Source organism: Taurulus bubalis (assembly GCF_910589615.1).
Source record: "Taurulus bubalis genome assembly, chromosome: 15".
NCBI classification, from domain to species: domain Eukaryota; kingdom Metazoa; phylum Chordata; class Actinopteri; order Perciformes; family Cottidae; genus Taurulus; species Taurulus bubalis.
The window spans coordinates 22,852,966-22,869,451 of NC_136603.1; the positions used below are offsets into that span (position 1 = coordinate 22,852,966).

At 41.4% G+C, this 16,486-nt stretch overlaps 1 protein-coding gene across 1 annotated transcript in view; it reads left to right on the forward strand.

The window, feature by feature from the left end:
- Window positions 1-16,486, forward strand: part of LOC306747468 (inactive dipeptidyl peptidase 10-like) — a gene marked incomplete at both ends in the record, with an annotated part of 118,397 nt that overhangs the window by 56,902 nt on the left and 45,009 nt on the right. Inside the window, 2 exons of the mRNA XM_079230525.1 lie at window positions 10,036-10,147; window positions 10,524-10,619. Of these exons, the coding sequence (XP_079086651.1) occupies window positions 10,036-10,147; window positions 10,524-10,619 (208 nt within the window). The remainder of the gene's footprint in view (window positions 1-10,035; window positions 10,148-10,523; window positions 10,620-16,486) is intronic.

The window sequence follows — 16,486 nt, forward strand, 5'->3', positions numbered from 1 at the left end:
ACTACTCTAGTACTCATTCAACCTTTCTACTACTCTAGTACTCATTCAACCTTTCTTCTACTCTAGTACTCATTCAACCTTTCTACTACTCTAGTACTCATTCAACCTTTCTACTACTCTAGTACTCATTCAACCTTTCTACTACTCTAGTACTCATTCAACCTTTCTTCTACTCTAGTACTCATTTAACCTTTCTACTACTCTAGTACTCATTCAACCTTTCTTCTACTCTAGTACTCATTCAACCTTTCTTCTACTCTAGTACTCATTTAACCTTTCTACTACTCTAGTACTCATTCAACCTTTCTTCTACTCTAGTACTCATTCAACCTTTCTTCTACTCTAGTATTCATTCAAACATTTTTACTACTCTAGTACTCATTCAAACCTTTCTACTACTCTAGTACTCATTCAAACCTTTCTACTACTCTAGTACTCATTCAACCTTTCTACTACTCTAGTATTCATTCAAACATTTTTACTACTCCAGTACTCATTCAACCTTTCTTCTACTCTAGTACTCATTCAACCTTTCTTCTACTCTAGTACTCATTCAACCTTTCTACTACTCTAGTACTCATTCAACCTTTCTACTACTCTAGTACTCATTCAACCTTTCTTCTACTCTAGTACTCATTCAACCTTTCTACTACTCTAGTACTCATTCAACCTTTCTTCTACTCTAGTACTCATTCAACCTTTCTACTACTCTAGTACTCATTCAACCTTTCTACTACTCTAGTACTCATTCAACCTTTCTTCTACTCTAGTACTCAATCAACCTTTCTACTACTCTAGTACTCATTCAACCTTTCTTCTACTCTAGTACTCATTCAACCTTTCTACTACTCTAGTACTCATTCAACCTTTCTTCTACTCTAGTACTCATTCAACCTTTCTTCTACTCTAGTACTCATTCAACCTTTCTACTACTCCAGTACTCATTCAAACCCAAACCAAAGGCTCTTCTGAAACTGAGTACTTTCGTCAGTTTGTTGGCAAAACAGCAGGTTCTGCAGATTCAGTAATTGCTACACTTAATGGACAAATGCTCCAGTAAATTTGAGTTATCTCTGGTAAACTTGGTAAACGGTGTATATTTCTAGGACTTTCACTGTGAACGCTAAGAATGGAGGAGTGGATCTGGTCTGCGCTAACTTTGTCAAGGTGGAAACGAGTAATGAAGTTAGTTGTCTTGGTTTGGACTTTGAATCCTCCCTGTTGCTCCACAATCTACCAGTACATTTTGAATACGTCCATTCTGAACAGCGTGATGCCTGATGCTATACCTCTATTCCCAGTGCCAAATCTCACACAAAAAAGATCTTGTTCCAGAAAAAAAAAACGGTGTTGCTTTTTTCTCTTTAAGTACAAAAAAAGACACAATATAAATCCCACCTAAAAATAGCCCCCGGCCATGAAAGGCCCGAATACGTATGAAGGTCTGAGGACACAGGCAATACTTTCTGCTTAGGAGGAGTTAGCTGATAGCAATCAGTGGCCATGTTGGCTAACACCGGCCTACTGTATGTCACCTGGAGAGTCACCTGGTCAGCAGGGAGAAACAGGCCAACCATGAGCCTCGCAAAACACGCGTCACACAGCGTCACACAGTGTGTTTACATCTGTAATAATTATACAGCAGATTCCCACTTAGAACTTTATCTGGGTCCTCTACCTGTATGCATATGATGACCCCGTTTCTGTCTAAGATGAGGAATGAATCCGTCGTTGCTCCGTCTGCACCAGACTTGCTTTATCTCCCTCAGTTTGTTTGCAAAGATTACAGCGTTCACCTCGCAAGCCTTTTTATGCAACAAAAGGACATCTCCCACGCCTGCTTTCTCTTAATATTCAGTGTCCTAAATAACCGCTGAAGCGCGGCATTCTTTCCTGCTTTTATGCAACAGAAATGTCAAGTGGTCCCAGCTCCACACTCAAAGCCAGGTGATGTATTATCTCTCATATTCAGCCTTTGGGATATTTATTAGAATATTTCGCTCTGCCAATTCATCATGTAAATGTCGTTCCCGTCTGCCAACGAGCTCAGTAAAATGTTGAATGGAGACACATGTGCTCCATTTCTTTAGCTTGATGCCGCTGACAGAGGAGCATACTAACGTTTCACATCCATGAGGATGAAACGCTCTGCGAAGAGCATTCAAGACCTGAGGCTGGAAATCAAGCCACGTTGGTACCAAATACAATTTTGAGGTTCACTTAAATTTACAACATTATTGAATAAGTAGTAAATCGGGGGAAATAAATTGTATTGTATGCCCTTTACAAAGTGACAAGCTTATATAACAGTTTAACACTTGTCTGTATTCACCACTCCACTACTACAACCTGCCTTCTGCATCGTGAGGAGAAGGATGGAGGAATGAGTAGTGACCTGTTTTGAGCCTCAGGTTGGTGTAGTCTGAACAACCTGGAACTGCTCGCTCAACACTGTGGAGGCGAAGGTGGTCCATCACCATTCTGAGTAACCCGTTTCTTTTTAAGCCTTCAGCTTTTTGGGATTCACCATCTCCCAAGACCTCAAGTTGATTTCAAAAATGAACACCATCAGAAAAAAAGCCCAGCAGAGGTTGGAAGTCCAACCTGCCGCCGGAGATGTTGATCCAGTTCTATTTACACTGCAGTTAGTCTGTTCCCTGCTCAGCCATCACTGTGTGGTTTGGATCAGCTACCAAACAGGGCGGGATCACACTACAACAGAGAGTCAGGACTGCAGAGAAGATCATTGATCGCCAGCCTGCTCTCCATCCAGGATTTATTCACCTCCAAAGTCAGAACATAGGCAGGAAACATGTACTGCATTTCACTGGGGGGCAAAGACACTGTGAGAGATGAACAGTTGAACTTTGGTGCTCTAAAAACATTGTTTTTTCCAATCTGAACACTAATAATTGAAGACATTTTTAGATTCAGTGTGACTTGCGCTTTCCAAGGATATGCTTATGTAACTCCTGAACTCTTATAGCTCCTGAACCTGCCTGATATTTATCTCATTTTTAAGTTTTCTTCAGTATTAAAGCAGTCAGGTGAATAGTTGTCTGTACATTCATGGGTACATTTCAAACTGGAACTGCTAATTCTGCATACTTTTAATGGTCCCAATTGACAAAATGATGAACAAATATAGGCTTAAAAATGTCTGTATCACTCCTGCTGCTGCTTCCATGTTTGGTAATCCTGTCAGCAAGATGTTTCCATCCTAAAAGACGGTTCCTCCCAATAGCCGTTTGGCAACCTTCGCTGCCGAGAAATGAAACCAGCGCGGAAGTGACGGAATCTGCTGTTCCTCAAATGGCCACTGACGCAGACTCTGAAAATGAGTCAATCCTCGTAGATCTCGTATGTTAAAATTATCAACTTTACAGCAGAAATTAATATGTTTACAGACTGCTACAAAAGCAGGCGTGGTCTCTATAACTAATATCCCTGTTCATGACCAATGGAGCTCTATCAGTTCAGTCAGGAGGACTGTTCTCTTGGATTGTAGCTTGTAGTTTATTCCTCATCTATCTGCCACTAGATCAGCTGGTCTCCTCTGTCCAATAGCACAATGAAACAATGACATGGTTAGCCAGTCCTCTTGCTGCTGCCTCTTTTTAAATATGACTGTATATCTACCTTCAGTTATTCATGCTGCTGTTACGCACAGTCTTCACAGATCCATCAGCTTCATTAACTCATCATTCTCTCAGGTCTGCACTCCTCAGGGGGTTCATCCTGCTGCTGTTCAGGGCCGACGCCCCTCCATTACACATCTTCCTGTGGAGTCAAAGCGCCAAAGACTCTGTCAAGACTTCATCCTCACATATCATCTGTTAATAATAAACAATGATCTTTTCTTCATCGGATTAGTCTCTCCTGATTGAACTTTACAGGGGGTACAATCTCCTGTTTAAATTATATTAAGACAAATAATTATGCACAATTATAGGGATGGCTGCTTTGAGTGACAGGTGCACCATCTCAGGTTGCTCTTCTGACAAACTAGCAGTTTGACATTTTTCCCCCCGAGAAGAACCAATCCACCTTGAATCTGATTATTATTATTATATCCCTTGGATTGCTTATCGGTCACGGTGATCACATTCTTTAAAAGAAATACAGACTTCTGCCAAATACAATCAAATGGCGACAACAATGCTGGGCAAACAGCCAATGCAGAGGTGCACCAGGCAATCAGCCCCACGCGGCATCAACGTTGTGCCATCCACTTTCATCGCCAAAGGCTTGGCTCAAGGTGACACAGTGGATGTGGAGCCGTCCCACCTAATAGCAGCCTGTCGAGCCGAGCACATCTAACACACCATTTCAAAATGTTCTATCCAGCAACTGACAGCAGCAACCAATGACTTGTATTAATCCACAATTGCATTCATCTCCAAGTTACCCACTACGACTAAAAATACATTTTATGGGCTTTGTGGGCTTTTCCTGAATGCCCTTTTCATCATGGACTCAGAACATCAATAAAGCAGTGTCTCCACCTGAGATGAGGTTAATAAAGAGCTGGAGAAGAGAGGTTCCTACTGGTTTCTTTTGGCATTGGCAGTAGCAAAAGATCTGAGCCATGGCTAAAAACTCAAACTGTGCAGGAGGAATTTATCATGCAGCTTCTTAATATTGTTGAAGCTAAAAATGGCAAGCAATTGCAAAATAATAAATACATAATGTACCAGTGGTTGAATTAAGAAAATAACATGGCAACAACTGGACACACAGGGAAAAAAATACCTGCAGGAACTTGGGGTTTCCGCACGTACAGCATATATTGTGTGTGTGCATCTTGAGTGTTTTGTCAGGAATGTGGGCCATGTTGCACAATACAAACTAAACAGGGATCCACTCTGGTACCTTTAATTAAGACCACTATATATTGCCTACTCCCAGCCGCATGTACAATATCAAAGAATTGTCAGAGCCGTAGCCCGGCCTTGCAAAGCCGGGATTACTGTAAACAACTGGATCACCTTTTTAGCTACACCTGCAGAGTCTTACTTTTTAGCAAATTTGTTCAGCAAGACAAGCGTATGTCATGAAAGGGAAGATGTGCTAGCTTTTTATGTCCAATCAGAGCTGATGTTAAAATGTAGAAATACATTCCCCGTACTGTACACCATCTGAATTCAAGTTTCTCTCTTACGTTAAACTAATGTTAACTCATTGCAACACACACGTCATTCAAACTGGACAGAAACAACAATATAACTAATTATAAGCATTCGTTCGTTCAATCTCGCAACGCACACACACGACTCACTCTTTTTGGATTGTCATCAGAATGGCTCTGTTTCTGTTGGCATCGGAGGGCAGTTTGAGCAAAGGAACATACGTTGATGTTTGCCGTCGGCAGTTCAGATTCTGGAGGGTCCGCCGGCCAGTTCCTCCTCGCTGGAGCTGCAGCGTCTGGCTGAATGAAGGCAGCCAGATCCACTGAAAAAGAACCTCTTCCATAACATTATCTGCACTAATATTTTGGAATGCCATTTTGCCAAACATCTGCCATCTGGAGATGTTTGTTTTCTTTACACTAGAGCCCTAACTCAGATATATTGAGAAACGGTTAACAATCAACACATTTGTACTTTAAGGATGAAGACTGACTAGTTGTTTCAGCAGATGTATGTCTTTTGAACTTCCATTAAAGAGAAGTGCACAGCTGTTTCCCTGAGCTTCTCTCTGCAACCATCTGGGACCGTCTCCAGCGGATTGGAAAGTTCAGAACGGGGATGACACTGGTTTATGATCTGACAATTCTGTATGATTGAAATTGTGTTTTTCAAAAGAATCTCAAATATACGGTAGACCACTTTCTAATATTTTTATTCCACTTAAAATACCACCATAAACTCTAATGACTATGACTAACATCAGAAGATTAATTTATCTGTAGATATGTGTTTAATTTGTTCTTTTCTCTTGAATTTTTTGTGTGGAGATAAATATTACTTTGTGAATCGCTTATTGTGCTTCAATACTTACTGTGCCGACAGTCCCGCTTCTGATTCCAAAGCTATCTGGTCTGGAAACACAGTGAACGGTATCTCTGGTAGGAAAGAAAGAAACACGCTGGAGGCTTCATTTCAGACAGCGATGGTGACTGAGATTAGCTGCTCTATAACACCGTGCACTTCATGGCTCGGTTTCTGTGCAGTTCACTTTTGCGGCTGTGTATCTTCAAAACAGCACCTGGCACTGTGCTACAGATAGCTGAGAACATTTCACTAGAAGTAAAATTACATTCCGCCGCCACAAAGACCAAGTGAGGAATCGAATGTGCACTTCAGTTTGTTGGAAGCTGTCGCTTTGCCTCTCTTGACAGGTGAGCCGGCGAGATACAGCATCATTGTATCTGCTATCTGTTGGATGGCGTTGCTGTGTAACCAAGAAGCCTTTGGAGCATGCTGCTGACAAACAGCCAGACCTCGCCTTGGCATTGTTCAGAAAGGCAGCCGTCATGTCTGCAGCCCATGCACCATTTGCTTTACAGGGAAAGGAAAACTTAGCTCGCAAGGTGTGGACAAGTTTGATAAAATGCACCTATTCCGTGTCTTAAAAGCAAGTGACATCATCACCACTGGCTTTGCGTTCCCTTGATCCACTGGAATGGAAATGCAACGCAAAAAAAGCTAAATTGATTAATGTTAAATGTAACCTTAACCAGACCTGAACTGAGACACTCTCCTTCTGAATAGAAAAAGGTTGCCTTGTTTTAGACCTCTTAATTACCACCCTCGCTTTTCTCTTTCATCAGCTACTTACAAAGGTCTGGTGTTTTATGGAGAAAAAACGATCATAATTTCGAGATAAATAGCTGGATAACTTGATACAACCATAAAACATGACGGGCAACTCTGTCTCACTCCCAACGCATCAAGACACTACAAATGTAACAATCGTAAACTAGCACCTTGTTCATAACAGACCCTAGAGGGGTGAGTAGAGCCTTAATTTGAAGAAATAACTGTTTGAGCGACATATTTCTTCAAGCAACATTGTTCATTTCAAAGCTCATTGTTTGCACTTGACTGTGCCAAAGCCCCAACCTGAGCCGTCTCTCAGCTCAACTGTGCCGCTGTGGCTCGGTCTCACTGCTGACAGCGGAAGCCTGCACTTAGAGGAGGATGAATATGAATTGGTGGAGAGCCAAAACAAACCAAAGCACGCTCGCCATATCGATTTTATTAGATTGATTACAAGTCTATTTAGTTTACAGCTTGTTATGTGTGTCAAAAATGCATTAATTCAGTTTTTAAATGCTCCTTCCAGCAGCCTCGGTCTCAACTGAAGATAATGTGGGCGGGATGGTTTTCATTTGATTGGTCAGATCAGTAGAAGTTAAGTTGTTACAAATAAATAAAATAAATCATCATCATCAATAAATAAAAGGTATGTTGTGGTCAAAATGGTGCACTTCTTTAAGGTTCTTAAAGAGTTGGAAAGTTATCTTTGGGGAACTTGAACCGATTTGGATTAAATTAAATTGAAGTGAGTTGTATTTGTTTTTACTTTGTTTGGAAGCTGGATATTCAGAATGTGCTCGCATTGTCGATAGAGCTGCTTAATGGTTTTCTTTAGTGGCAATTTAAGTGTTTTTAGTTGTTTTTTTATGGACACATAGCATCGTTTGAACGACTCTTCATGGCACATTTTCACAGCAGGGGCTGACGAGACTCACTGGATTCCAACACGCGAAAACGTACACTATCAGGAGCATAACGGCCCGTCAGCTCAGTGTATCATTGGAGGCCTATGAAAAATGATCTGATGAAAGAAATCACAACGGCAAATAATGTTCCTGGACGTGTAATGAGGGTTGCCCTGGTTGATGAGGCTAAACGAGAAGGGGAAAACAAAGGCAGCACAAACAACATGATGTCGAATCTGGACGGGAGGAAAAGTCTTCGGTGTGGAAAAAGACTTTTCTCTTGTGAGCGATCCACACTGTTAGTATGGAGAAGCTGCCAGGACGAGCTGTGAGGCTGAAGAGAGTGGAGTAGAACTAGGGGGATGGAGAGCTGTCTACAGGATATCACCCCTCCCCCAATGAAAATACTTGGAAAGCAAATAGACCCATAAATACACAGGCAGGTCTTCGGTAGCTCGGGGCTATGTAAGCGAGATGGATTTTTTTATAACACCGCTCTGTCACTGCAAATGAAATACGGCTTCATAATTGATGTCAGGAAGACAAAGAGCTTGAGAGGCGTCCAGGAATGGGCCTGGTCTTCAGAGATTGGTTCTGTCCCGGTCACACTGTGGAAGTTTTCATCGAGTTCTGCAGAGGGAAAACAGCTTCCAAGTCGCAGGTTTACTGAGTTTCATGGAGAAAGAAGAGAACATTTCATTTACTGTCTGTTTACAATGCTCTGTGGTATTTACATCTCCTTCAAATGTGATTATCTATTTGTGGTACTATTCTAGATAATGGAAATACTTCTTTATTTAAATTGAAAAAAGTGTGAATGTTGCAATTAGTGCCAATGATTTTACACATAGAGCATTGTGGGTCTGCAGGACAAAAGTAAAGCCAATGTCAACAAAACACAACTAATGTCTAGTGTCAGGATTACTACCTCAGTAAACATTGTAAACATGAGTTTATGTCTCAATCTCTAGTTTCAAGTCTTCTTCAATACAGCATGATGTTAATTTAGTAAAGTATGGTCATTTAGAGTCAAACAGACCATGAAGCGAAAGATGCTTTAGGGCGGGGCTACACAGTGATTGACAGGTCGCTACTGGAGCATTGTCAGGTGTGGGAGTTGTCCTGTTTTTGTCTGAGAACTTTAACCCTTTCACAGTGTCTTTCACTTATTGAAAGTAAATGGAAACATTCTGGTCACCTTGATCAGCAGTTGGTTTTACTTCACTCTTCTGGTTGAAGAAATAACATTCCGGCAACAGTCCAACACCAAGATGGCGGCAGTCAAAATGCCAATCTCGAGGCTTCAAATCCCGTAGTCCCCAAACCCATGAGAGACCTCACGTGTCCATTACTTACATACAGTCAACGGATGCCACTGATTGGGACCTGCCGTTACATGCATCCTTCACAATGAATGGCTGGTTCGCAGCTATGGGACTCTGCAGCCATGCATCATCCCCCGTCCACTCAGCTCTGTAATTCATGAGACATTCCCATGATTCCGTAGCCGAGCCGGTTTCCAGCTTTCAATCTTGGATTGGAACATTTCACCGGAGACCAATGAGCAGTAAATGTGTGTATTGATCCCTGAAGCTGTCCTTGCAGTTGCTAATTTGTGACAACCAACTCAACAAGGAGTTCACAGGGTGTCGAGCAGCACGGAGAACCTCGTGCTGCTTTTCCTTTTATTACAGAGTATTGTACCTGCAGGGCTTTGCTCACTTCCTCATTGTGTTCAACAATATCACGCTGGATGCTTTGATGAAAGAAGGTAGAAGAAGAAAAAGAACTTCAAGTGTTCAAACCAATGGCATTGAATGGTTTTATTTAGAAAGCGGCGGATTACAAAGAAAGAATTATGGTTGAAGTCAAATCTATTCACAGGGTTGACATAACGTTTTATCTGTTGCTGCTACATTTTTTACACAGTGTGAAATCATCAAACAATTATCAGCTCACAAACTGAAAAGTATTAGGTACCAATATTGAGTTTTTCTTCTGATATAGCTATGGGTCGACTTGAAAACACATACTTATGGATATGGCCTTTTTTTCCAAAGTATTTCCTTTTGTTTAGAGTATCAGAACGGTGAGTTCAGGGAAGCCAGGGACAAACACTGTTTCACTTGAGCGACTTAAACTCCTGCTTCCAGAACACGGTCGGTGCTTTTAGTCTTACGAAGTTGTGCCTCTGAGTCTCCCACGGATGTATGCATGGACTCATTCAACCAATGCACTGATCGGTGTGATGCGTCTTGACCAAGGACACTTCAGCAGGTTGCATACTGGGAGAATCTATTTCCTTTGTGTTGCTATTTTGGCATTATTTACATGAATGATTGATGCGATTTGTCTCCCTTGCTGTGTAGGACATAGGACCTATTGGACCAGATAGGAACTGGAAGGGCATCGGCATCTCCCTGCTGGTTATTGTGGCGGTGCTTTCTCTCATTGGTCTGTCCATCGTTCTGCTGTCAAAAGGTGAGGCTCCCTCCAGACCGTGAGACTGTCAGGGCCACAGGGTTTGTGAAAAATGAATGGGGGAATATATTTAAGCAGTTCTTCAACTTGATATTCCAGTCATTTATGAAACATGAAGCTTTGTCCTGATGCAGTACAGCCACTTGTCTTTGTGTAATATTACCTTATCCTTTACCAGTTCCTTCAGGACATTACACTTTCCTTGTGTGTTGAAAACGTGATACAAATAGCTGTTGTTTTGATTTACCCTGGAATTTGTCTCAAACCTTTATTTTAGGACCTGAATAATAATAAAAACACGCGTAAATGTTGTTGTTGTGTGATTGTTGAATACTGATTGACAGTAAAGGACATATGTTTTCTTTTCCTTCTGTAGATGATGGCGGTAAACCCTTTGGGTCACAGTTGACACTGGATGACCTCTTTGAAAGACACTTCCAAGTACATGATCCTGATGCAAAGTGGATCAGTGGTAAGTCACAAAGCTGGATTCACATATAAACACTGTCGATAATTCTGAAGTTATATGAAAGGTTGTCACATGTTGTTTATTCTACATGACAGCCGTGGTTGTTCATGGTCCTGGTGAATGAACCGTCATGAAGGTATTTCATTCTTTAATTCTTCCCAATATGCTACAATAGTTTAATGTGGTGGTCACATTACTGCGTTTCCTCTCATTTGTCTCCAAGTTGAGGCAGCAGAGGAAAAATGCCAGCGGTTTTGCTACGTCATGCTACCCAAAACAAACAATACGCCACTTTCAAAGCTGACGCCACAGATTCCAAATGTGTAGGCCTATAACTCTGCGACTAAATCTTCCTTTTTGCTGGTAGTCATTCTCCAGCAGACACCCAGTGGTTAGAGTAAAACACTCTTCCACATGACTGACCTTCAAAGTGTCCAAACATACAAACACAGACCATCAGCTGCACTTACAAATAATTCAGAGAACGTCAAAAGCTTTCAGATTTAATGTCTCAGAAGTTGGGTCTTTTTGAACTTTTGTTTGAGAGACAGCTGTCTTTTTCTTATGAGTCAAGCGCTACATGTAGGCACAGCAACAGAGTCCCAGGAATTGGTTTGGGGGTGTTGTACAAACGCTGAGAGACCAGAGACCAGGGTTCTCATCCTGAGGTCTGTCTGCTGTTAGGCAACAAAAATACTTTAGTTAAGTCAGGGAAAGATCACGGCTTGGAGAAAATGTTAACTGATGCAACTTTTTCTGTATTTAATCAAGACCACAATGTTGCTCTGGCCTTAACCAAGTGATGATGTACCTAAATAGAACCCTATAAAGGTGAATCATTCTGTAGTCACTACAAGTGGATACTCGATTGCGAGATGTAATATTTTGGAAGAAAACAAATGTAACGTGCTGCTTTAGTCTGTTATTGTACTTTTTTGTTTTACTGCTGAGTCAGCGGTATTAAACAACAAACAGCTTTTTTGTGGGTTTTTAATGTATGACTAATGGTCTTAATTCTTTCCTCCGACATACATTTAATGTAATATTCAGAGAAAAAGATATCAGAGTGAACTCTGCAGTATCTAACCAATAAAACAATATAATGTATTTGCCTCCATAACACAATGTGGCATCTTAACACTGAGTGAAGAGAGCCATCTCATCAGTGTGTTTCTGTTCTGGAGTCAGAGGCGAGGACATGTGATCACTATCTGTTGTCTCAGGATGCTCATGCACTAGACCAGGCCTGGCCAACCCGCGGCTTCCTCTTTGCCTGGTTTCATGCGGCTCTTGCGTTCATATCGAAGTTTGTGTTTTTTTTTTTTTTTTAATCTTTTTATTGATTTTGCAAATACTTTAGACCACTGGTGTCGAAATCAAGGCGCGACGGCTTGAAAGCCATGAAATCGCGGACCCGTTTTCAGTCATTTGCGACCGGTTTTCAGTCATTCGCGGACCCGTTTTCAGTCTTTCGCGGACACGTTTTCAGTCTTTCGCAGACACGTTTTCAGTCCGTCAGGACGGTCATTTTACATGGGCAAAAAAAATAAAAAAATCCTGTGCTTTTATTTTGAAGGGATTTTTTAATGCGGCAGAGTGCAATTTATTCAATTTCAGTCATATTGATGTCATGTGTTGTAACTCTGTTACGTTGTTCATTCTGGTCACATGACATCTATTGCTTCTGTCCATCCGGGGAGAGGGATCCTCCTCTGTTGCTCTCCTGAAGGGTTCTTCCTGTTTTCCCTGTGAAATGGTTTTTACTATCTTTATTTGGGGAGTTTTTCCTGATCTGATGTGAGGTCCCGGGACAGGATGTTATTTGTACAGATTGCACATTTTATTTTGTGATTTTGGGCTATATAAAATAAACTGAATTGAATTGAATATTCACACACTCCTCAATGCTGCATTCACAACACACTTTACTTGCGTGAGTTTACACATCGGACTATTTGTGATAGTTTGCTTCATTCCCAACCTTTTTTTTGTTATGTTCAAAAAGGCTGAAGTTATAACATTATTATGTGTGTTGTATTACCTTGTATCCTTAAGAAGCACTTTTGGGTTTTTAATTGAGTGTGAAAGGGAATATTTCTGTTTGGCATACTGTGATACTATCTCAGGTTCAAACCTAGGTGCCATATTTTCATTAAATCAAATTGAGAAGTTGAAAATGTTCCTCGCTTTGGTCGCGGCTTGTCATTCAGGGTGATGGTGGGTCCTGCAGCCAGACCAGTTAAACCACTGCCCCAGACCACATGCATGTTCTTAGAGTTATGTCCTTCTCAACTGTGACAAAAAAGCTTTGAACAAAGTTAATATAATAGTGCTTAATCTTTGACTTCGTTATTTTCATCTGTTTTAAGTTTGATCTTTGATAGAGTAATGTTGGTTTTCCCTAAATTAAATGGATTTATGTCGTAGTAACAGAGACATTTTAATTTTTGGTTCACGGGGGGGGGGGGGGGGGTATGATGTGGCTCTTTGCAGTAACACAGTAAAAAATGTGGCTCTTAGTCTCTGACTGGTTGGCCACCCCTGCACTAGACTATTTTCCTCCAGACAGCCAGGATGGAACGGTGCTCTTCCTCCTTGTCTGAGCAGAGGCTGCTCCTCTCAGTCACGCCCAGTCTTCTGACCTTGCACATGTCCTCCCCTCGAATGCTCTGACACGTCTTCATGTCTCTGGAGAACACAAGTCCTCCAGAAACCTCCCAAAAAAAATCTACATCTCCTTTAAATGTGCAGTTTTTGAAAGGATTTTTTCAACCTGGTTAGCAGTTTACTTTGATTCTTTCATCATCGTAATCGGTGGGCAAATAGTTGCAGTTACATTCTTGTAAATTGATTAGTATTTGATGAGAAGCAAAACAAAGCTAAAATGCTCAGTTGAGCTGCAGAATTGAGTGATTTATATCCCATTAAATACATTTTATACACATAATTTAGCGACTCTTGTACATTGTATAAACCTATGTCATCACCAGAATAAAGCATCATATTTCTTATCATCATTCTTCTTTCCGCTCGTTCAATAAAGAAATACTTCATCTACAAAGTATTTATCTGTAGATTAGTTACTCACAAGAAAATGTTTTTCCCTCGCATGCCTCCTCGAAGAATGAAGAACAAGAAAAGAAGGACAAAAGTTATAGTGAAGTAAATGTGGGCCACGCGTTTTCAGCAAAACACACACACACACACACACACACACACACACACACACACACACACACACACTTCAATTCACTAAGACCTTTCTCCATTTTTGGATTCTTCGTTCTCTGTGGAGGCGAGTGAGTAAAACCTGTTTTATTCAAGAGTTCAAGATAACACGGGGTGAGTAATGAAATGGTGATTTTGTGGGTGACATATTCCTTCATAGGAAAAGGTTGGTTATCTTCTGCAAAAACATGTTTGATATGTTTTGTTAAAAACTGACATCCTGACAGCAATCAATGAATCAAATGCACTGACAAAAAGAACCATGGGTTTCTGTCTCAGGAGTGTGATGAGGCCGTCCAATCATTGAATGCGCTGATACAGCATTTATAGCCGATAACGTCGTCTCAACCAAGGCAGAAGTGTGGCGCCCCCCCAGTAAACCCAGTAAACCCAGTGTAATGCTGTGTTCACACCAAACGCGACGCGATTTTGTCGCGCGACCAGATTACATGCAAAGTCACATGCAACTATGACTTAGGCGACAAAATCGCCTAAGTCATAGTTGCGTCAGCCAATCAGCGTTGAGAATCAGCGTTGAGAAGCTCCGCCCGTCATCACCGCCGTCTTGCCGTTGCTGAATCAAACTGCTGCTGCTCCGCCTGAACCAGCGCTGGTAGCGGCTTCATTCAGACGCTGTTGTGGGACTACGGATAATATTATGAACCCAGACACCATGGAGTTTGATGTTCCCACGTATGTAGAACTAGTGGTTATTTATTCCATGGTCGATAGTGGAAATGAAAGCTCTTTTCACGGAGAGAAGCGATGGTGATAAGCCACGCCCTCTTTGTCGCGTTTGGTGTGAACACCCTTGAAGCGGTAAGCGCCATTTCAGGGACGGACAAATGGAGCGATCAGGGCGGCTATCATCAAATGATGGACAACCATGATGCACCTCTGTCATAGCTCAATAATAATGCAGCTGAATTCACAAGACTTTAAATGTATCATAAACTGTAGCTTAAGTACAAGCAAGTAATTTACTAGCGTGTCACGCGACTGGCTTATTGTTTCTTGTCTCGAATGAGCTACTAAGAGTGTAGGAAACATGAGGTCATCATGTGGAAACAAGTGACACTCAGTCGTATATACAAGTGATCTGACATGTTTCACAATGGTCACTGGCTACACTCTACTGACAGATTTATATTCATTTGTATGAAAAAAAATAAGTCTGACAATATTGTGGATTACATTTGTTCAGATTGATCTTTTTTCATTTAATTTCAACTAGAACATAACACATTTTCTTTCATAAAGGGTGAAACTGGAATCACAAACGGTAAACACAAAGCTATTCTTTTTACTTAATATTATTATATGATTTCAGTAAAGAAACTAGCAAGTGGCAGTGTGTTTTCGTCGCCTCCCCATGTTCATCACGCCTCAGTCCTTTGGCTCTCTGCTCTCGGTCTGTTTGGATCACAAAGGTGCAGCAAGCCAACCTTGCATTGCCCCAAAGCCCAAAATAATCATATTGCATCAGCGGGCTGTTGACAGGGCTATTGTTTAATACGATGACTCAGCAATACTCGGCCAGGTGCTGAGATTCTTGGCCTCCAAACCTCACAGCAGTCAGTTTTTAAAACTAGATGGTATTTATTTTACATGAAGCTAAAATGTCCACTTATTAAATGCCTTGAACTTAAAATTATTGATTTGTCCATTTAGAGTCAAACAGGCCATAAAGCAGGGTGAGCTTCAGGTGTGATTGGCAGGTCACTACCACAGCGTCCTGCGGTCTATGAGTTAGAACTTCAACCCTTTTGCAGTGGGTTTTCAGTTCATAAAAGTTCATTGCAACATGTTTGTCCCATGTCTGTACTTAGCTCCACCCTCTTGGGTTATTTCTGCTAACAAAACTGATGAAAACTGCTGACTCAAGGCTTCAAAACTGTTATCTATAACTATGTTCTTCGTCCCACCTGCCATCAGCCGGGTAAGCGCACCATGAGCGGCGTAACGGGGGATTTCCTTTAATTCTTGGCTTTACAAAACAGTGACAAACCATCTGATAGCGGGGACACTTTTAATCACAGCTGAGATTGCGTGTCACCTTTATCCTCGGAGGGATTATAGATGGAGCTGTTGTCAACGCGGGAGGACAGTAGCCCCGCTTTTCAATTACTTTTGCTGTGAGATGTTTTATACAACCATCGATTTCATACATGCACTGCATATTCAATATGCACAGATGGCGGATTGCTTCACTGCGGGTAGAGCTTCTAAATGACAAGAACCCTTTGGAAGATTCCCTTCCTTGTTGAAAACAAGCAATCCATCTGCCTATCATATTCATGTTCCTGTCATTATACTCTCAAGTGTTTTGAGTGTTTGCTAGTCTACAGCCCTCTTGTCTGAGATTGATGCCTCAGAGTTTATTCATTGACATTGACATGAGATGGGGACCCTGAAATGATTTGGACCTGTCAAATGCATTAATGGGATTCCGGCCTCTCTGGACTGTAGTGTTGGTTGGGGATTACAGTGGAGTTATTGCAGCCACGTCTGTCTTTGTTTCCACTGTTGGAAGTTGAAGTGTAATCTCACTGAGCCCAGCTGCCTGAGAAAGATCCTCCTCAAAGAGTCTTCATTATTGTTGTTTTCTTCTCTTGTCTTACACTCTTCTCTCATGGGCATCA